The 22,269-nt window shown below is 40.0% G+C and overlaps 1 protein-coding gene across 1 annotated transcript in view; it reads right to left on the minus strand.

The window, feature by feature from the left end:
* Positions 1-22,269, minus strand: part of trabd2a (TraB domain containing 2A) — a 57,995-nt gene that overhangs the window by 5,157 nt on the left and 30,569 nt on the right. The window contains exons 5-6 of the mRNA XM_056402728.1: positions 4,498-4,588; positions 634-897 (exon numbers count right to left, since the gene is read on the minus strand). Of these exons, the coding sequence (XP_056258703.1) occupies positions 634-897; positions 4,498-4,588 (355 nt within the window). The remainder of the gene's footprint in view (positions 1-633; positions 898-4,497; positions 4,589-22,269) is intronic.

The following is a 22,269-nucleotide window of genomic DNA, read 5'->3' on the forward strand; positions in this document are numbered from 1 at the left end:
CAACATGGCAGGAGGGGATTCAACACAGCAGATCACACCTTGTGCAGAGGTCTTCTTTTTGTCTGAAAGGTGAGCTTGTTTTGCTGTCCTACTAGTCCCTGCCTGGAGCTACTGTGAGACCAAAACCGGATACTTAGTAGGAATTCCCAGGCTGCTATTTTCACATGCAAGACACTTACACCAGCTAGAAACTAGTTTGGACTTATACCATCCTGCAGGGTGTGTGTGTGTATATGTGTGTGTGTGTGTGTGTGTGTGTGTGTGTGTGTGTGTGTGTGTGTGTGTGTGTGTGTGTGTGTGTGTGTGTGTGTGTGTGTGTGTGCGTGTGCGCGCTGAAGTGTGTGCAGACTGCATGAAGAGTATGGTGATGTGATATGGTGGCTGTCTGAGCCTGCGGCACCCACCAGTTTTATTCTAAAGACAAGACTGCATGACACGTTCCAATTTCCTCTCTGTTCTCACATCCTCTCTGTCTCTCTTCCCTTTTACCATTACACTCTTCTCTTTCTTTTTGACTTCACCTCTGCTCTTTCATCTCATCTTTTCTACATTTGTCTTCATCACTTTATCAAAACAAAGGTCGTTGATGACAAATACACAGAGAAACATGACCCCATGGACCTGTCCTCTTACCTCTCCTCGATGCGAACCCAGAGGTCGTTAAAATGTCGGTGCCGCTGCTTCTTCTGCTTGTTCCTCCTCTTCTTCTTCAGCATTTTCCTCTCCGCTTTTTCCAGCAGCTCCAGACTATCTGGCGGCAGGAACATGTGGGGTAACAGATCCTCCTCCAGGGGACGCCCCTGATCCTCCTCTTTGTGGGGGAGCTCATGGAGGAAAGGCTCCAGGAGAGGGGACTCATCATAGTGGTCCTCAGACTCTGGTCTAGATGATGATCTCCTAGACAATAAACATCACAGAAACATTAGATACTTTTGAAATAGAGGAGAAGAGGCAGCATATGCTGTTCAAATGTTAATATCATCCTTAATATCAACATATCTATAATCAGATCTCTCTTTCTGACACAAGATTATCTGAATCCTGGGCTAAAAATGACACTGAGGGCCAGAGATTCCTTAAAGTTAACTTAAGTTTTCTTGAATCTATAGAAATAAGGCTTGCAGCAGACTTGTGAGTTCAGTGTAGACTGTGGATTTCAGATTTTTCTTCTTTGCATTGAAAAAGGAACATTTCTTGTTTGTTTTTTTATATAGTGCCTCAACCTTGCCATTCGCTACAGCTATAAGAGCAAATATTAATACTTATTTTCCTCTGTTTCATTGTTGTGTGTCCTTGTCAGTGGGGTGAAATATGCACCAAAAGACTAGCCACCCTACCTCACCATGAGGATTTTCATTCTGTATCCCACCTGAAGAGCTGTTAAAGGAATCCTCAACCAAAAATGCATCTTTCACAAATGGATAAATGTAAGAGAAATGGATTACGCTACAGGAGTGGTTTCAATGGATGTTTTGATTTTTTTTTTTTGCTACGAGCTTTGGTTTCTTTTTTTCATTGTAACTATTGTGAATCCAAATAGTCTTTAGAGTATTTCTAGAGGAGAGGAGAGGAGAGGAGAGGAGAGGAGAGAGAGAGGAGAGGAGAGAGAGGAGAGGAGAGGAGGAGAGGAGAGGAGAGGAGAGGAGAGGAGAGGAGAGGAGAGGAAAGGAGGAAGTCTTGCTATGAACAGGATGCTGTGGATGTTCCAAGGACCAATATTAAGTCTAATAGAGAACATTTCCAAGATTTTCTGGAAAAACAAATTAAAGGTCCAGAATGGGAAGTATAAGCGCAAAACCAAAACTCATCTGTTTGATTGCAAACACTTGCGCTTCTGATGAGCTGCTGGCCATCTCTAATGAGGCCAATAACTATCTTTTACAATCACCGTGCATGAGGACACACAGACATACATGCACAAACCCACATACCCTTTCAGAACAACAGACTGACCTAAACCCACACTGATCATAAAAACACCTGCAGCTCCACAGAATATATTTACTGCAGATATATTAAAACAAGCTAAAGCTGCAGACCCAGGTTTTGCGTGAATGTGGAATTCCAGGCATTAACCCACGGCAGCAGCCGGGTAAGAATGGGTCAAATGCGTGCTCATCTCAGGCTCGTGATCCCGCATCAAACACCGGGTTTGTGTTTGAAAGTCGATTCACTCATTCATTCCCTCACACACAGAGCAAGAACACTGATCTGCACTGAGATAGCCACCCGCACAGCGCTGCATGGTAGACTGCACTACATGCTTCACAGCAGGAGGTATGAGTCCTGCCTTGGTCGGCCTTTTCAACAACTCTTCACCGGTGGCCGGTGGGGATTTTGTCAGATTTATCTGCAGTACAATCTATTTGGTTTTTCTTAAATAGCAGAAGACGAGAAAATGCCAAAGAATGAGAGACATCAATGAATGCTATTTTTTTGTTTTGTTTTTTTTTTTGTTGTTGATATGATCCAAACAAGAGATCCCTGTTTGGAAATGCTGCACCTTATAGTGGCTGATGACAAGGTGATGTAGCATTATATTAATTTTACAAGAGGAAAATAAACTTCTGCTAGGTGATGTTTATTTAGTTGTGTATGTGTGACCTTGTATTTATAATTGTTATCATAAGTTCTCTACAGTACTGGTGAAGGACTGCAACATATAGTCAGATCAAACTTGATTCACAATAAAGGTTTGAGAGACACTGTTCAGTAGGTTGAGGGTGCTGGGTGAAATGTGTCATACAATGTAAAAGATACTTTTCATGGAATATTGCCTGAACAAAATAAAAATTGCACAAAGCAACTTTAATCTAATATTAATTTTTAAATATTATTTAAAATTATTATTAATGCTTTCGGATGGATTGATGGACTTATTTCATACCACGATATCACCCAGTCACAGTTTATGCCTTTCAGAAGATTGGACTGAAGCCTCTATACCTCTATCGAGATCTTTAACTACACTGAATAAGGCTATAAGACAAAAATATGCAGTGTCTCTCAGTTGTTATCAGTATTAAGCTAATGACGAGTCAGTAGAACAGTTGAAAGCTTAAAACTAATGGAGGTAATGGTTAAAAACAAGCTTTTTATTCCTAGAACACAGTGTCTACACAGAAGGTGCAGTGTGGGCAGTGCGTTAGCAGAGCAGCAGCACGTCAGGAGGTGTTCAGGCAGAGTAATGAGTGTAGGTCACCTGTGTTTTGGATGTGCTCAGAGTCCAATACAAAATCAGTGTGGTACAAAAAAAAAATAGACTTGAAGTGTAAAAATACATTTATGGGTGTGTAGCATGAGTAAAACTCAAGCTGTTAAGCAGCCTGTGTAGACAGTTGGATTGATTCAAATAGAAGTTTCTGACAATAAAACCACAGCTGAAACACTTTCTGTGTAGACATGCTGTAAGAATAACAATAGTGGCCTGGGCCTGGCTATTTATTTTCTTTTCTGTGATCACCAGCTTCCACACTAAAATGAGCCTCTTATGTGATTAGCAGATTAGTGGTTCATTGCCAGTATAGAAACAAAATAATTAACTCCCCAGTGTCAATGGAGCGGCTAAATTAATAAAACTATGACCAACTTCAAAATGAGACGATGAGACAAATACTCCTCTTTAGGGACATTTGGGGAGAGTGAGTTATTATTTGCAGACAACACATTTCTCACAGGGGCTGAGGCAGAACTTAAACATCTGTTTTGGGTCTGCAAATGAACACAGACCAACTAAGGAGTTGCGCTTACTTGGAAAATGATTTCCCATTTGAAATCCAGTCAGTGAAGAAGTTGAGAGAAATATATACTCCTGTCAGGGCCGTGAGGCAGCAGTTGCACTGTAAAATGTGGCCAGGACATGAAACCTTACACCCATTTAAGTGATAAAATATGGGCTTTTGACTTTAACAGACTTGTGTTTTCAGAAGAAACCGTAATGTGCAACAACTATGGAGAAACATAAGCTTTTCTTCCTTTTTCTCCATCCGTCATCTCTGTATTTCTCAGTTTCTCTGCTCTTTCTCTACTTATGTCTCTATTATTCCTTCTGCTTTTTGTAGAGAATGATGACCTAAAAATTAAATATTCCCAAACCAGCTCATAAAACTTTCTGAAACAAGAGTAAAGTCCTGACCAAAATGGCTCCTTTATCTTTGACTGTGAAATACTTTACCTGACACGGTACGTGTCAACATAGATTTTTGGGAAATCAGTCAAAGTAGAAATATGGTGAGTTGGATTTCTTTTTCTTTTTTTTTTACTAATTTTATGATCAGAAAAAAACAAGTTGAGTGTTACAATTTTGTAAAATTAGAGGCTCATATAATATTAAGGGATTAGTTACATTTGCACAATGTATTTCCACAATAAATCACAAAATCCACTGTGTTAAATATATATCACTAGATGTGTGTTTGTGTGTGTGTGTTTGTGTGTGTGTGTGTGTGTTGTGTGTGTGTGTGTGTGTGTGTGAGTGTGTTTTAGCAGTAAATTTACCTGTTTATGGGCTGCCCAGCAGGGGTGTGCTCCACCTCGTATCCCTGGCGACGGAGCACATCAATGACTGTATTGTTGCCGAGAAAGTGACCTGCAACCAAAACAAAAAGAGAAGTGATGACCTCCACTTTTGAATGCTAATGACGAGTTTTATTGCGAGCAGATGGAAACAAGACATTTACCGTGACTCTAACTGCATTGTGTCATAAGAGACAATAAGAAAAGTATAACCAAGTTTCTGTATGTATGATTTTAATACAGAAATACATAAAAGTGATGGAGCCCACAGAACAGCTGTAGATCTAGCTCACAATGACACACACTCTGAAACACATACTGAGCTAAGGCAGGGGGAATAATTTCATATGGTTCATGTTGTTTTCGTGCTATGTTTGAAATACTGGTGTGCTGGATGTTACTGGTTAGCCTAGCTTAGCATAAGCACGGCTAATTGTCCAGAAGTAGTTACAGCATGTATCTCTCTTTGAACATACAATGTTCAACAAGATACAACATATTAATTGAGATTTAGGGTTGTTTGTAAGTGTAATTCTGGTCGGAGCCAGGCTAACTGTTTTGATGCTAAAAGCTAAGCTAAGCTCCTCATAGCTTTAGCACTCTATTTCACATGAGTTGCTTCAATCTTCTTGTGTAAGTCTTGGCAAGAAAGTGAACAAGCTTATTTCCTAAAACATCTTTTTCTTTAACTTCACAGGACAATTTTAACACATATACATCATCATGCTTCTTCTTTCCTCTTCTCCTCTCTTTGTATGGATTAATCTTTATCCACCACCGACCCCACCCCATATCGTACCTCCTTTCCTCCCCTTCCATTTTCATCTCTCTATTCTCCCTCATCCTTATCTCTAACTTCCCCTCTTCTCTCTTTTCCTCTCTTTCTCGCTCTGACCCTCTCAGCTAGGTGAAGTGGGGGCATTGAGGCTTCAGGTTGCCATGTCAAGAGGTCTCCATTCTTCCCCTCACTCTGACAAAAGGGAGCAGGGGACCATTGTTTGGGCCTGCTCAGCCGTGGCACCACGGAGCTGTGTAAACAATGAGCCCCGGCACTTTAATCTGGCCCAGAGCCATCGATAGAGAGAGGTTGGCCTACATGCACTATGGGTGCCATGATGCTACTCCATCTCTAGAACTAATAAGTGTTGGCTAAAACGATGTATCTGTATGTACCTGCAATGGAAAAGTACCAAGGGGTTGCTACTGCAAAGGGAAATGTCAACATTTATTAAGTTTTTCTAAAGTTAATATTCTTGGTATATTCAAGTGAATTTCATCTGCTTAGCCACACTGAGAGGATCGATGTCCCACAACTATCGGGCTTGGTGGATATTTAACCTTGTATTGTGTTTACATAGAAAAATATGTTTTACCTTTTATCTGAGTTTGGGTGCTTTTACCCAATTTAGGTTTGCTAAATAATCTAAGAACTCCCGTGAGAGAATGTCCCACAGTTATATGCAAAAGACACATGCCTTTATTTCTATTTTAAGCAGTAATCTTTATCAATACAGGTGGTCAGCTGAACGTGAAGCCGGCAGCCCATAAACTCTCCATGGGGGTTGGAAAGGAGAGCGAGGCAGAGAGACAGAGACAGAGTTTTCCAGCCTGCTCACGTTTAGAAACAACTCAGCGTGATTTATGTGAGTTTACGTCAGGGGATTAAGGTGGGACAAATGGAGCTGTTCAGCACAATGCAGGGCCACAGAAGGGTGGGCGGACTTCGAAAACTTCAAAGGGACACACAACTACGCACACTGACACATGCACACACACATGCACACGCAGCACACACACACACACACACACACACACACACAACTACGCACACAAATACGTACGTATGTGCTAATTCTAATAGGAGGTAAAGCATCAATTCTAACACATCCCCAAGGGCTCCAATGTGCTCTTGGGGACTGAGTGTGTGTTTGAAGAATTGAAAAAAAGTAATGCTAATATTCTTGTGACTGATAAAGATATTTAAATCTTGTGGCACAGCACAAAAACTTTTTAAAAGGTCCTATTTCTTTGATCATTTTATTAAATGGAAATTTGTTTAACAAAGAAGAGGGATGAATTTAAGGCAAATACAACATTGCAAGCATCCCAATGAGCACCATTTTAATGGGCAGTGTTCCACCTTAACAAGAACATGTTTCATACATGGAAAAAAAGAGCAAAAAACTAAATTCAGACATCTTTGATTCAGAATGATTAATGCCCTGAAAGGACGTAGAAAGTGCAGGAGCAGTAAGCAATGTTTCGGAAGGTCTGCATGTCCCTGAAACTGGGCCTCATGTATGATGTGGTCTTTGGCAACTGACGTAACAGTCAGGCTTAAATACTGTGTGCCAGGTGATTTGTGACAACTGCTAATAATTGGTACCAAGCAATGCATTATTCTTAGTTTGTGTGAGACAGGAAGGAAAAAAAGAACAGACTGCATGTGCAGCTACAGAAAAGAAGAGGAAGTGTCCCTATCAATTGTAATAATAATAGAGTTTGTTAATTTCAAATGATTTGCACACTATATGTGTGTCCCAACCCTCCCCCTTGTGGAACTAATGTAAACTCTGGGGTAAAAGACGGCATTTTCAGAGCTTTGGGACTCACACTGTGACTCACTACACAGTTAAATTACTTCCACATTTACTTTTCTACTTGAATAGTTCCATATTTTCTTCAAAACAAAGCACACATGATAACTGTAAAAATGCTGATGTTGTGGAGCTAACACATGAACATTATGGCATCCTCCTGCACTGTATTAAGTTTGGTTCTGCCACACTGGTTTCACAGATGTTTCCATTGCATGGCTTTGTTAAACATGTTGACTCACAGAATCACAATCAGTTTTTCTGGTTATTGGTTGTCTCACGGCAAATCAAAATGAAAACACTTTTTTGTACCCGGCCTCTAAACTCTTTGAAATTATGAGTCATTTCTATAAATCGCTTCAATAATTTCTTTCTAATCGTTTTGATCCTTAGGATATTAGTTTCCCACTTTAAGGCCCAAAACGTGTCGCTTCAGTGTGGCAGTGTGGTTCTCTATAAGAAGCAGCAGCACTCACATTCACTTAGGCTGCGGCCACATGTTCGAGCCCAACCCACAGTTTAAGAAGAACGCTTCTGGAGTGACACCTGTGACATCTGACATATATTTCCACAGATTATTTATTTAGGCCAATTTCATACATTTTAAATCTGTAAAATGGGCCAAAAATGTGCACACCAATGCACAATATGCTCACTGTATGCCTTTCCAGGAGCACTGAGAGAGGGGAGATGGCAGAGATAAAGACCAGAGACACAAGTGAAAGCTCTCATTCACGGCCCTCTCCCTACATGCAGCAGCATCCATACGTGGGACCACTGGGTTGGAGGGTCACAGATTAGCTCATGTCATGGTTATAAAAACTTACAGTTTTTATATGGTTACTGAACATTACTACGATGTGGCAGCTTTTATAAAAGTCTACAACAGAGTCTAACGATGAATAAAACACAACACAAAAAACACTGGTCAAAAAACCTTGCCTTCAAGCCTTCTTGTGACTCCACTTATAAATCCAACGGCTACAAAATATGTGTTTGAACTAATTTGCTTGGCCAAGTACGTTTTGGACAAAACATAATTCCTGCCTTGATAATATTCAGTGGAAATGATTTTTCCAGTTGAGGAAGTGGAACGTTCTTGTATTCCAGATTAGATGCAGGGAGGAGGTGGGGGGGGTGGGGGTGTATGAAGCATGACTTTTACACCAGAAATCAGGGTTCACATAAGGTTTGAGAAAGATTGTGGCTCTTTATTAAATTTTTAAAAAGTCGGAATCTTGTGCTTCAAGTCAAAGTGACATTCTCCAATATTTAGCCAAGACCACAGCCTTTCCCCAAAGCTTGACCAAGTCTTTTATGTTAGCATAACATAAACATTAAATCATTATTGATGCTTTGGTTGCCAGGGGTGGATATCATAATGTTAACAACGAAATATGTTGACCGCAAACATTCTGCAGATACTGTACATTTAATACAAATGTTCCCTTGTCACTGAGAAGAATGTAATCTGGCTACATTTTTTTTCCCCAACAAAAATGTATTTATTTATTTAAAGATGCTACTTTTGTATCTCATCTTGTAATTGATGATTCTTGCTTAGTTTTGTATAAATGTCTCTTACTATAGCGAGAAACCTTTCCCATACCTAACTGCCACGCATGCATACTGTATCACTGCCTTGCCATGGGGAACATATTGTTTCAATTTGACAATATAAGCGCTGAATGTGAGGGACAGGTTGGAAAAAGTGGAGCTGTAAATTGGAAAGAAAATGAATGATACGTGTCTCTTTCCTAAAACAGATTTGTCTTGATTTGACACAAAAGCTTTCTGCACACCTGCGACTCAGACAGAGAACCACAAGATGAGAACCACGGCGGTATTCGTCCTTAAAAGACATCCAGTCTCCACAATCAGCGGCTCAAATTATTAGAACATATGGTACGCCTTAAACAACGTTCCTTTTCCATACACATCAATATTTACATTTCAACTTGTAACCAGGGCCCGAGCAGCAGTTCTCATAACATTACAGCATGTTGGATAAACAAACCCTACAGGCAGCACTGAGGCCATGCTGCCTCATATAGCCTTTTCTAGCTGTTTATGTACACATGTTCCCTGCTACAGTGAGCTCGCTCCAGCAGCCCATTATCACCACCACTGAGCACTAAATTAAGCTTTTCATTGAAAGAGATGACAACGAGGTGTCTGGTGCTGTCTTGAATCTTTAGCATGAAGTGTTTTAGCTTGTTGATGTCACCGAAGACTTTAGAATTAGAATATTGCTGTGGTTTGTTAGGCTCTCTATTCTTGTGTAGCTGCTTGACACTACAGTCGTTTTAGGAAGATCAGTGGTGCATACCTTACAGTGCACACAGGCAGAGAGAGACCTAAGCTGTTCAAACTATATGCTATAGTCAAAACTAAATAATAAGACAGAATTTTAGCTTCTGACATTTCTAGGACATTGGAAGTACCAACCAGCCCAAGATTTTACTGGAAAATCACTGTTGTGGCTCAGCGAGCTGCTAACAGTCAGGCAAAACCTCAGTGTCTTCAACTGTAAAGGAGAGGCAGCCATCCATAAACATGTCAGTCAGGTCATAGACAAATAACAGGAAAATTATTGGTTATCCACTGGCATAAAGATCATACAGTCACCCTGGTGTTTTTCAAACAATGCCAGCTCTATATTAACACACATATCGAGTGTCTGGAAACGCAGGCTCTGCTTACATCGCGCTTCTTCTTATCCCTGGTTGAATCATGCTGTTTTATGTCTTTGACAGACACTCAATTCCTCCCTGTATTAGAATTAAACCTAATATATTATCAGTCATGTGTCATTTGTTTGAAAAGAACTAGACACTGTTGGCAACAGTCTCAAAACTGAGACAATCTGATTTAATGCTTTCAAGCTATTTAAGAATAATTATATGTGGTAGCATTTTAACAGAGTCTGTCAGTCTTTATTTCATTATTCTTTAATGATTTTAGGTAGGATGGACTAAAATGTACATAGCAGACTGTATTTTTGGATGCTTTCTTAGTGGGTTGTTTCATTCCTGGCTTGATGTCCAGCAGATTTTCTTTTATAGAGACAAGCAAGATTACAGCCATGCAGCTCTATGAGGATGTGCTGGCACAGCAACGCTTGCAGCTGAATACCACGCCTTTACTAATTTTGGTAATTAGCAAAAATTAGCAAAAGTCTAGATGAAAAGTTGGTTAATCTTAAGGGGAATATGAATAGCTCTACCAAATTTCATGGAAATCCATCCAATGGCTTTCAAGAAATTTCACTCAAAACCATGAATGTCAACCTCACAGCGCTAGTGGAAAAGTCAGGGGATCACCAAAGTTCATTAGCATTCAAACTCTGGGCGCCATGGATAGCTGTACCAAATTTCATGGTAATCCATCTAAAGTGGTGGACCAACCAGTAGACCGACATTGCAATCCTGCTAGTGCGGCTAAAAACATTAGAAGGCGACAAGATGGGGGTACATCAGAGAAGCAATGAGTGTTTATATAAAGTGATCTTAACCACAATTCAATTACTAGAAAGCAAGAGTATATTTTTTTAAAGTGAAACTTTCATACTTCGCGTAATGCTGCCAACTTGTGGTGTTGAGACCTAAGAGTCTCTTAATGTTAATATAATATTCATCCTAGCAGGCACCAAGGTTCTTTACCACTGGATGGGCCATGGAAAAAATACTTTCAAAAATGAATGTTTTTGCCTGGAATCAATTTAGTATGATGTTACTTGTGAATATATGTTGTCAATTTGATCCCAAGTCCCTGCAGGATAAGGATACCGTTAATATAATGGTATAGGGTGGGATGTGAGTAGCCAAAACCAAGATGTATATGGTTAAATTAGTCTGCACATAAGCAAAAAAAAAATATCTTCCACTGTCATTGGTTCAAACCAGTCCAACACCTACAACATATAAACTTTAGTTCCAATCTGTTGCATCTCTTAGTTCTCCCTCCTCTGTGCTGTTTCTTGTAAAAAGAAATAGTAGACTTTCAAAACAAAACCACATATGATTTAGCCCACTTCTGTGCATACTGTAAGGATATAAAACATACATACACAGATTCACGTAGAACCGGAGAGGTCCGGTCTAAGGGTTAAAGCGCAGACTGAGCCAACCTAAACCTCCACATGTTGTTTTAGTGCTTCTACTGCTCGGTCGTTAATGACCTACTGTATGGGCCCCGTTTCTGAAGATGATGTCACAAGTTCCTTCAAAACTATGACAAAGTCAATGATCATTTCAAAACCACATTTTTACCTTACGACAATATTCTAGAAACCTGGATGAGAATCATTTACAGTATGTGAACACTTGGTATTGTTGCCCACAAAAAAAATGTAGAAATTATTGTGAATAAATATATATATATATATATATATATATACTGTATATATATTCATATTTTTTGTTCAGGCATAGCAATCTTTATTTGAGATACAACTGATGTTTTTGGAATCCATGTGATGAATAATGATGTACGATGTGATTTCAAACAATAAAAGATGCATGTCACCTCACAAAGTTTTAAAATAGCTATGATAGCGGAGATAATCTTGACCACTTATCCTAAGAATCCATTCAAATTCTCCTCAGGATATGATTTTGAGTGTAAACTATGATACCAGTGATAGTAGAAAGCCATGATAAAAGACAGCTGTGATGTGACTGTGTGAATTTGAAAGACACAAAACAACAAGCCGAAGGCACGAGAGACACCTCCGTCCCATGAAATGAGCCTTTCTTAAGTCTAGCCAAAGAATGCTAACATCTCGACCGGCACCATAACATTTCTCTTTCTATTTCTCTCAGGCAAAGTTCAAACACAGGCTGGATTAAAGACGTCGTCTCTTTATTGTAAAATTGATACCAATCACTGTTTCATAAACAGGCGCAGGCTGCTGAGGAGGAGACGGATGGAGGGGAGAAGTGAGACGCAGAGACAAGCAGATGCAAATTCAACATGGAAAGAAAAACAGGAATAGAGACAAAGGGATAAGGCATGCAAAACAACACAGGAATGTTAAGTCGTCAGATGCCAGACTGTGATAGCTGAGGATAAGAGCATCCTGTAAGACCCTCAGTGTAGGAGTAAAAACACTTCTGTACTGAGAACACATAGACTGTATCTTGACATGGTGCCCATGTAAAGTCTGTTACACGAAACAGTAGTTGAGTCGTGGCTCCTTGAAGCAGTATCTCACTTTGGCACGCAGGTTTTCCAACTATTTTTTTTTTTCATCTCTGAATGTCTTTACCCAAAGTTAAACCAAGACAACTGAGTCTAGGAAATGCAAATGTCTGGAGGATGTAGATGAACAGCTTGTCTCTTAAAAACCCTACGTCAGAAGACTTCAGACATACAGTAGTTCTTATTGTAGCAGAGGAAGCGTGAGTCATGGCTTCCTTCACTTCCACCTCATCTGTAATTTTTACACCTTGTTGTTTATCTCTAATTTATTGTCTTAAAGTAGCTCAAAGTTTCTAGGACTAATGTCACAGCCCTAGACAAATGTTTAAGATTAATGTTCTCTTACAAAGCATACAGCTGTTCTGCGTGGTATTAGTGGAAATGTGACAGGGATGATGGGAGAGAGGTGGTGTGTTTAGCTTACTAAGCAAACATGAAGAGTAAAATCGCAAGTAAAAAGTATAATTTGCTGCAGTTTCATTTGCACGAGTGAAAATTAAAAAGATGGATCGTTAAACATCCCCACATTTTAATGACTGTCTTGGTCTGGTTCTTCTTTTTAAAGATATGAATCATGTTTCACCGTGTTTATCATTAGTGTGGAAACTGCTAAAGAGTCTGCTTGAAGTTTCTCGCGATCGTGCTGAGCAACTTCAGCTTTTGAATTTATGCTGAGAATAAATGTGAAACAGAGCACGTAAGAGGCCTGTGGTGTGAGGTTGTTTTTTAAATAAACCCTCACTCAAAATTTGTGGTGGCACACAGCACTTTGGAGCCGTGTTAGGGATTACATCTGTCAGGCTGCAATAGTCTCTACACTCTCAGCGCAGTGCTCAGTTTTGCTCTCTCTGCCAAGAAATTATGGCGCTTGAACACACACCAGCTCATTCACTGTGGTCGTTATGAAAGAGTGATCAAAGTTAGAAAATTCTGTAAAAGTGAGCAGTTCTGACAAAGTAAACCGGAGCACTGCCAGCTCTGAATGTCCCTGCCACTGAATGTCTCATTTTACTTATAACCCGGTCTCAGAGGATATTCTTACTATAAAAGCAAGTGAAAGGAGATTTTATAAGCAGTTCAAGAGAGGTGGAGGGATACCTGCCCACCTGACCTCAGGTTGGCTGAAAACAGGTTTTTTTTTTTTATGTAAACCATAAAAGAGCCGGCATGACCAGTAATGTCAGTCAGATCCAGTTCAGATGTGTCTACTGCGGCAACACAGAGCCATATTCAAGGCTCCGACCACTGATCCGCTGTCTTTACATTTCTAGTTAATATTTCAAGTCTTTCTTTCTGCACGTCATATTGATGCACAGTAAAGAAATATACATAAGCAAAAGAGGAATAGTTTTTTTCTCCTGCGTTTTTCTTGATCACATAAAAATCTACTATTGCAATATAACAGGTTGTTATTGTTATGAATTCTGCCAAATAGAATCTTCATTCTTATTCCTTTTTTATTATCATTATTGTGAGTCTGGTTTAGTGTGTTGTTCCATTACAGTGATGTTTAAAGTGGCTATCTGAAAGTTTTCTCTGCAGCCAAACGTGATGGTGATTGGTGATTGACAAGAGCTTCGGCAATCATTGTCTTTATGATGAAAGAGGTTATAATACGCCCTCTGAACTGCTATTGGAAAATGACAAGACGGGACCTGGCTAGCGTGTTAGCGTGCTAACTGCAGTAGAAGAACAGACGTGATAGAGACAAGAGTTAACGGTGGCGTTGCTTTCCACCTCTGGAGACAGCTGTTGGTGAGTAAAGGAATAAAGTTTGATGCTGAACTCGTAAAGTGGTAAGTAAACAGCTGTTAATGCTAACGCTGGCTATGTAGTGATAGTAAAACTTATAGATAGCTCCTTTAAGGGAATAGAGAAACAGAAAAACATATTTCTGATAATAAAAAAATGAGTGTATTTTTTTTCTAATTGTTTATTTTTGCTTCTGAATTACTAGATAATATTTCACCTTTAGAGTTGAAAAAGATGAATTGTTGATTCAGAGGAACTAGTTTAGCAGCGGTAAACCCATTACTGTAAAGAAAAGGCCCCAAAAAGTTATTTTAAATTGTTCAAAGATACAAATTGAACTGAAGCAGGAAATTGTGATTGGCCTCTATCAGACAACGCAACCAACGAACCGTTTTATACTTAAGATCAACTACAGACACACGTCGTGCACTGGAGGTTTGATCACAGTCATTCAGCTCATTCAGCCAACAGGGGTCCTGAAACTTTAAGACTGTTTCTTTTTGTTTTGTTTTTTGTTTGTTTTCAAATGTGCTTTTGCTCGTCCATACCTGCCAAAGTGGATTTCTGCAGTTTGCATACTACTCAAGGCCGCTTCCTCTGAAAACACACGTACCCCTGCAAACCCCACATCCTGCTGCGAGTCTCTGCTCAGCCTTTCAACTGTTTCAGTTCAGAAAAAGGATACCGAAGGGAAGTCGGACGCCTGCTCACTTTTTGAAAGAAAAAAAAAGCATTCCACATCGTAGTTTTTCTCAGATGTTTTCTCACAGAGCTTCCATCTAAAACATGTGGCTTAGAGTGCAATTTTGTGCCTATTTAGTTTGAGTAATCTGCAAGAGATCTCCTAGATGTCCAATGAGGCCTGCGTATCATCTGTGATTTAGGTCTAGATTATAACTAAGAGCAGATCCACAGGATAGAGGCCTGTAAATTCTCACAGGCTCTGTTTTTGGCTGTCTTAGCTCATGCGATCTCTCCCCGTGTCACTGTCAAAATCTTGTTTTTTTTCTTTTCGTCCCTTTTTATAGTTTTTGTTACTATAACCCTATTTTTGTCTCTTTCTCTCAATTAGCCTTGTGTTAATCCCGTTTCAGCCATAATCAGTATTTCCTCCGACACTCATTAACTTGTTAACCAGGGGTCTGTTGCGGATAGAACCATGGGCTCGGTTTTCCAGAAAGTATCCTGCTTCCCCTGCAAATCCCTCTGCATCGTGACAAAACAAAGGCCAAATTTTACATCTGCACCAACAACAGAATCTGAAACAACCTCAACAAAAACAGAAAATCATGTTTTTCTGATTACAATCTCTCATTCGCTCCAGGCTTTCAGTGACGCAAAACAGAAGTTACAAAACCTACTACAGCAATTTCAGCACAAGTTAATTAAAACTGAGCCTGTCTGTGTTGAATCCAGATTTTTTTTTTTTACAGCAGTAGTAACAGAATAGTTTTCACATAGCTTTCTTTTTCTTTCATTTGCAAGTGACTCTTGCAGTTAAATAAGTAATTTCAAGAGTCTTATAAAACAGCCAAAACCATAACTATGAAGAATGCCATCATCAAAAAGACCATTTCAATTACATATATTCTTTGCAATTTGGCCTCATATCCGCATAAAAACAATGTTTTAAAGTGAGAAAGGAAGTTTCAGTTACAAATAAAACCCATATCTGTTTAGACACTGACCCAGAAACCCTAACTCTAAAGAAATAACTCTTATACTGTCCAACCACGATGCCAAATACATCACATGGTCTGGATGTATAAATATAATAAAGCCAATTTGAGTATAAAAACTCAAATTAGTGCTCTGTGGCGTTGCAGAATCCTGCGTGGCTTCTGTGATGGTAAACACGGCCAACAACACAGGCTCTTTCATACATTGAACCAGAAAAATCTCTGCTTCAGCTAAACAAAAAAGTATTCAATAACCCCACAGTGAGAGAGAAAGTGGGAGAAAGTGGAAGCCACAAATCACACAAGTCATGTTTTCCTCTGTCTCTTCATATCTTCATCCCCTCTAGGCAGCGTGTTGCTCTCCTTCATGTTTTAGCCCCAAAATGAAAAGGGACAGCTCCTTCATAACAATTCCCACTCAGAATCATCAATAGATGCACTGCTGCTCACAAGCCAAAGATATAATTTTCCTTTCCCTTTCCCCTTTCATATAGGAGTGAGGTATTTCTGGTCCAAATGAAAGTTTAGCCCCTGGGCAGGCATGTAAAGAGCCCGTTCCAGGTGCATAAGGAAATACTGCTGGGTCTGAATGGGATCAGGGGTGAGGAGTTCAACTCTCTCAATAAATCACAACAAGCTGTTGTGACAAGCGTTCACTGCTCTGACTGAAAGAGAAGTGTGGCCTATATGAGCTATGTCTTTCGAGTGCAGAGACTGAGGCCCCTGACCCGATGAGTGCAACAAAACGTATATGTTTAGGTGCTTTTCACTCAACAGCCAGTTAGTTTTCCAAAGTGGCTGACAGGTTTATCCTCCCATTTAAGGAGAGACAGAGATGTACCCATGATGCATCGCAGATGCTCCTGACATGTTAACATCCGACCGGTTAAATGTTTTTCATGTTTATCTGGTTTGTATTTAGGGTTATAAATATGCAACTAAGATTACAGGCTCTTCTGAGGAGGAACAAGATCAAGAGAAAGGCCCACGCAGACGGACTGGCAAACACCGACAGCAACATTGTCCAGTGACCAACACTGGCCATCTGTTGCGACAGATATATTTTAAAGCAGAATAAACAAAGATGGAGATGAAGAGCTGCAAGTCACTGATAGGACACCAAATAAAGGTAATTTACTGGGCGCTATGGCTAAAATGAATGCCAGTATACTGATGAGATTTTTCTTTAAACAAGATCATTTTGTTGATTGATTGATTATATCATCAAGATTAGATTTCATGTAAATGTTCTAAAGTCCTAAACTATCTTTCAGCAATAGCCAATCAAGGTATTTATGTACATGGTGTATGGTAGTTTTCATTGCAAGTAGCAGACTTCGCCATTCCCTTGATACATTCAAATGCGCAAGAAATTTGTGCATGGAAAAGATGCATGCATGTAAAAAAAAAAAACGTTCACTCTCATGCAGTCACCACAAATGCAAGTTACCACTAACGCAAACTTAACATTTACTACTTCAGCTAGTTACACTTAAGCATTCAACTGGTGGAACACAGGGCTTTTATTGTGAAGCACAGGAAACTCAGTGTATCTGAGTTTGTATTAAAGTCTTCGATTCATTATTGACTGACACGGGTTTGTTTGGCTGAACTGTAAACTGATACTTCTGTTGTATTTCTCACAAAGCTGTAGGAAGCCACATTTGCTGTTACCGCCAGTAACCACAGGTGTCACTTAACCAATCAGGACTGAAAGTTTATGGATCACAACTTCCAATTGCCGGTCTGAAAAATGAATTAGTGGAGAAGGACAAAAAACTCCCCTAAACTAAGAACAAAATACAACAAGTTACAATAAATTAATCTTACATGATGTAACTTTAAAAACTGAAGGAAAAAACTTACAGTTAGAGCATAAAGGTGTCATTCAAACTTAAAATCCGGGACTTAATCCAGGTTTGGCAGACGGTTGGCCCCTGCCTCCCCTACCAAGTGTGTGGTAGGTCTGGTCTGGATTTTAATGGCGCTGTGTGACATGTGTGTACTCATGTCAGCGGCTGCCCCAAACAGTTGTAAACTGGCTGTTTATGAAGGTGAGGTGTTGTGAAAAAGCACCACATTTTTGACTTTCACACCACCAGAAAAAAACGGTGAAGCCGGGCAGCGACCGCAGTGATGTAGTGCTCAGTGTGAAATCACACTGGAGGGATTTGGGCCAGGTATGCAAAAAGTTTGGCTTGGGGATTTAGAACAGAGTTTGAATAGGAATACCCAGTCAATCAGCTATAACTGAGCCTAAAATATTATACACACAGGGGTAGTTAAAGCATAGTTTATACTGTATGCTCAAGGCTTTAGAGAATCATCTACGAATTTTCTTAAGACTGCTTGCTAAATGAGATTAAAATGAGTTTATCCAACACTGTCTGACAGTGTCATATATTCTGCATCAGTTTGTTCCAGCTCTTTACTGAAGCCTATGATGTTTACACTGAGGGAAAGACTCCGTGTTTTTTAGTGCTGCACCATTCAATGTAATGGAAATATTCTGGTCTATGTCTTGTGCATCACTGTAGACACTTTTCTGAACACGTTGGCACGTTGGTCTATTTGGTATCTTTACAAACTCTCCAATAGAATTCAACATAAAGTTGTGCAGCTTTCAACAAAGTTTGGCTGCGTTTGATTGTATTTGTATTTTTGTGAGAATAATCTTAATTTAATCAGTTTTGCAGTTTTACTTTTAGCACAGTTTTCTATGTTTATATATCTGCTCTTTTGCAGATAACATATACGATCTGATGCTAAAAGTGGCTCTGCACTAGAGAGCAGTTCAAATAAACCACCTTTAACACATATTCAGTCTAATTCAGTCTTCACTATCATAAATTTGGCTCTGTCAGTAAACAGTGCTGACTCCTAAACTGCAGTGGACTCAGTAAGTACAGTGTATTAAGTGACTATTTCCCCGCTCCAGCACCGAGAGCTACCCACACACTGACAAGTCAAGGTGCTCCTTGTGAGTTATGTGTTCATGTCAACCTCTGTCATGAGCCGCAGCTCATGGGGCCAAGCCATCCATTTATTACAGCCTACCCACCGCACATCACAGCTCACTAACCGAGGGGTATTCACTTTAGCGCGGCCCTACCAACCTAAATAGCAAAAGATCCAAAGGCAAACCTTAATTGTCTGTGAAAAGAGTCAAACATTTCAAAGTACAGTAACCGTTAGAGCCTGTCAACCACACTGGTAATTACACAGCCGCAAATATTTAAATTTGTGGTTATGGAGCGGAGTTTGAGGGGAATCATGATGTGCTAAGCAGCTTGGGGATAAGACTGAAACATGGATGCATTCAAGTTCGGCCTGGAAAAAAAATAAGAAGAAAAGAATTTGTAAGAGCCGGCAGAAACGGAGCCCTCAGCCTTCAGCGATATGTAAACACATCATTTTATTAAAGTCAAGAGTGCCAGGGTATGACAGAGATTATAAAGGGAACACGGGTTCAGATTGTATACATGGGTTGAGTTGCTGTACCTATGGAACGGCGCAATAACAGCTTCCATATGCCTGTCTGAACATATGGCGCTTTTTCAACATCATCATTTACGTTGAGTGATGGCCGTGGTATTTCAGACAAACAGATGGGGGGGAGAAGACAAATTTCTAGGAGGTATTTACTTACAACGCTGTAAAGTATAGTGAGGCATGACAATACCCTAATACGCAAAGCAGGGTAAGACAGGGAAGGGGTTTACTTATGCACCGAGACAGTGGAAAAACCTATTTCTACTGTCATGGATAGAAAAGAGGCCTGTCTGATTCAAACGCTTGCTGAAATACTGTAAGAACTGGCAAATTTTATCTGTCAAAAATGCTACTTGAGCCAGTAAATAAGGTTTGGAGTTATGTTGAGAGCCTTTTGCAGCACGTTGGACGGGGCTGTCAACAAAGGTTTAAACAATGGTTCTGTTACCCTACTGACCCTCTTTGTTTAATTTAGAGGCTGAGAGCTATTCAGCCTTTTGCAATAATAAGATGACATGATAGCATGATAAGAAACTTTCTGTTCCAGAAGTTTTTCGTAATGCATAAATCATCTCACAATAGCCCCGTGATATCAAACAAACTACTGGGTGGTCATCATGGGTGTGTGCTACTTAAATGTGACACAGCTGTAAGCAGCTCTTATCATCTCCCGCTCTCTCTCTCTCTCTCTCTCTTTTGCTGTTGTTCGTGTCTGGATCCACTCTGTTGTGTGTAATGAAGCTACTAATGTGGTCAGTTAGAGAACGATGTGTGTGTTCGCCTGGGCTGAATGTGAAGTTTGAAGTTGCTGACCAGTGACCGCTACTGTTTGTCTGACTGTTGCCTTCCTGACCACCACTCTGGCCAGACTGCAGGGATGCAAAATTGGTGGCAGGCCCCGTTCTGCTGAGTCTGGACACAACCAGAGAGACAGTATATTAGACTTTGGCGTGACAGGAATTTTCTATAGGGACTTCTATGACTCATTATGACTTATTATGACATAATAGTGATACGATTTAGTGTTAACTGCTCTGACATCAGCTCAAACTTTCAACAAATATATATGATCGATAGATTAAGATTCTCAGTCATCCTGATCACAGGATATCTAGATTTATACGAATTGGTACTAATTCAAAGAAAACTGGATTTGTTATTTATAAATAACTTTTCAAATACTATGAAAAAAAATCACTAGATTTACAAACTAAGATTCTTGTCTTTGTTCTTACATCTGTTGATCTAACAATGGTCTAAGTGCAGATACAAGACAAAGAGAGAATAAGTGCATGGCCCTGTGTGTGTGTGTGTGTGTGTGTGTGTGTGTGTGTGTGTGTGTGCGCGCGCGTGTGTGTGTGTGTGTGCGCGTGTGCGCGTGTGTGTGTGTGTGTGTGTGTGTGTGTGTCTGCGTATGCTGTAAGCACATGAGAAATCATTTAGGGTTAGAAAACATTAACTCTGGTTTGGCAGTGTGTGACTGCCGACCATTAATGCTCTCTCCTTAAACAATTTCCAAACCCCCCAAAAAAAAAAACAAAAACAAAAACAAAAAAATCACAAAATATTTCTTTCCCATTGACACAGATAACAAAGAAAACCAGCACATTTATCCAGTTACTGTTCCTTATGTAATACCACATGATCTTATTGTTGGAGTTCAGTGGAGTTAATATGTTACTGACCTACAGACCTACACTGATGATGCAGGAGCAAAAAGAGCTAAATATATTTCATTTAAAAAATGACAAATAAATGTTTATCATGGCAAAGAAGTTTTCAGTGTTTACCTCATCAGATAAAAATTTCTTTTTCAGATGATTAAGGTCGTCGCTCCTGACGGACAAACATGAATGAAGTGTCCATAAACACAGAGTCACCAGGACACCCAAACACTTTTATGCTTAACTGCTCTGGCAAAACATCATTCCAACCAGGCAGTTTCGCAGGGAATACATTATCATGAATAAACTGTTTTGTTAACTTGTTGTGGCAATAAAGAATATGGAAGGCAAAAATGAAAACCCTCTCAAAAATTTTCCACATGGGTCAGTCAGGAATCTGCAGGCCAACCCCTGTAGGCTAATAGGATAATTACTCAGGAAGAGAAATATGCTAAATATGTGGCCGCTCTTTAAAAAGAACACACACACACTAACACTAATTCTTCCGAATTTAGCTTCTAATCAAGTCATCAGAATTTATCTTAAGTTTGCAGCATTAAAATGTAAGGCTAAAATGAAACAAGTTCTTTCCCAGTGTCTGGTTGCGTCACATTGATATTTCAATAAATGATTAACTAAAAAATCATAATGCAGAATAGACAATAAATGCATCTTTCATCTGTAGTGTGTTGTACTGATTCAGAGAGACATGAGATGCTCACTGATAAGACTGGTCTCACAGCTAATTCTTACAGGGAAGTGGAGTACAACGACATAATGGGCACCATTGTAGTGTGTGTGCGTGTTTGTGTGTGCGTGTGTGTGTGTGTGTGTGTGTGTGTCTATGGCTGTGTGTGTCCTTTGACCCCTCCAGGGATAATTAAGGACACATTTTACCAGGTCTATCGAAGGTACGGCTTGGGGGCTGGGGCATGTGTGTGTGGTTGTGTGTGAGTGGGTGTGTGTGTGACTGTGTGTGTGTGTGTGTGTGTGTGTTACTGCACCCTAATGTGCCCCATCCCCTTCCTTGTACATGCTGACCCAGCCTGCCCTCCGTATGTTTAAGACTGGTGCTTCTGGGCTGATTGGACGTATCACTTTCACTCACGAGCTCACTCACACACACACACACACACACACACACACACACACACACACACACACACACACACACACAAACCTTTTTAGACCAAGTCCTTGTAAAGGTACCTCCTTAGGGGTGTGTGTGTGTGTGTCTGTGTCTGCTTTTCCTCAGCTGTTTCCTGCCAGCTCAGAAACCAACAGACTGTGAAGGCCTCTCTCTCGCTCTCTCTCCGCTCAAAGCTGCTTTTCTGCTTCTAAATAACCAAAGCAAACCTTGGACGAAGA

Source organism: Seriola aureovittata, chromosome 18 (assembly GCF_021018895.1).
Source record: "Seriola aureovittata isolate HTS-2021-v1 ecotype China chromosome 18, ASM2101889v1, whole genome shotgun sequence".
In the NCBI taxonomy this organism is placed as follows: domain Eukaryota; kingdom Metazoa; phylum Chordata; class Actinopteri; order Carangiformes; family Carangidae; genus Seriola; species Seriola aureovittata.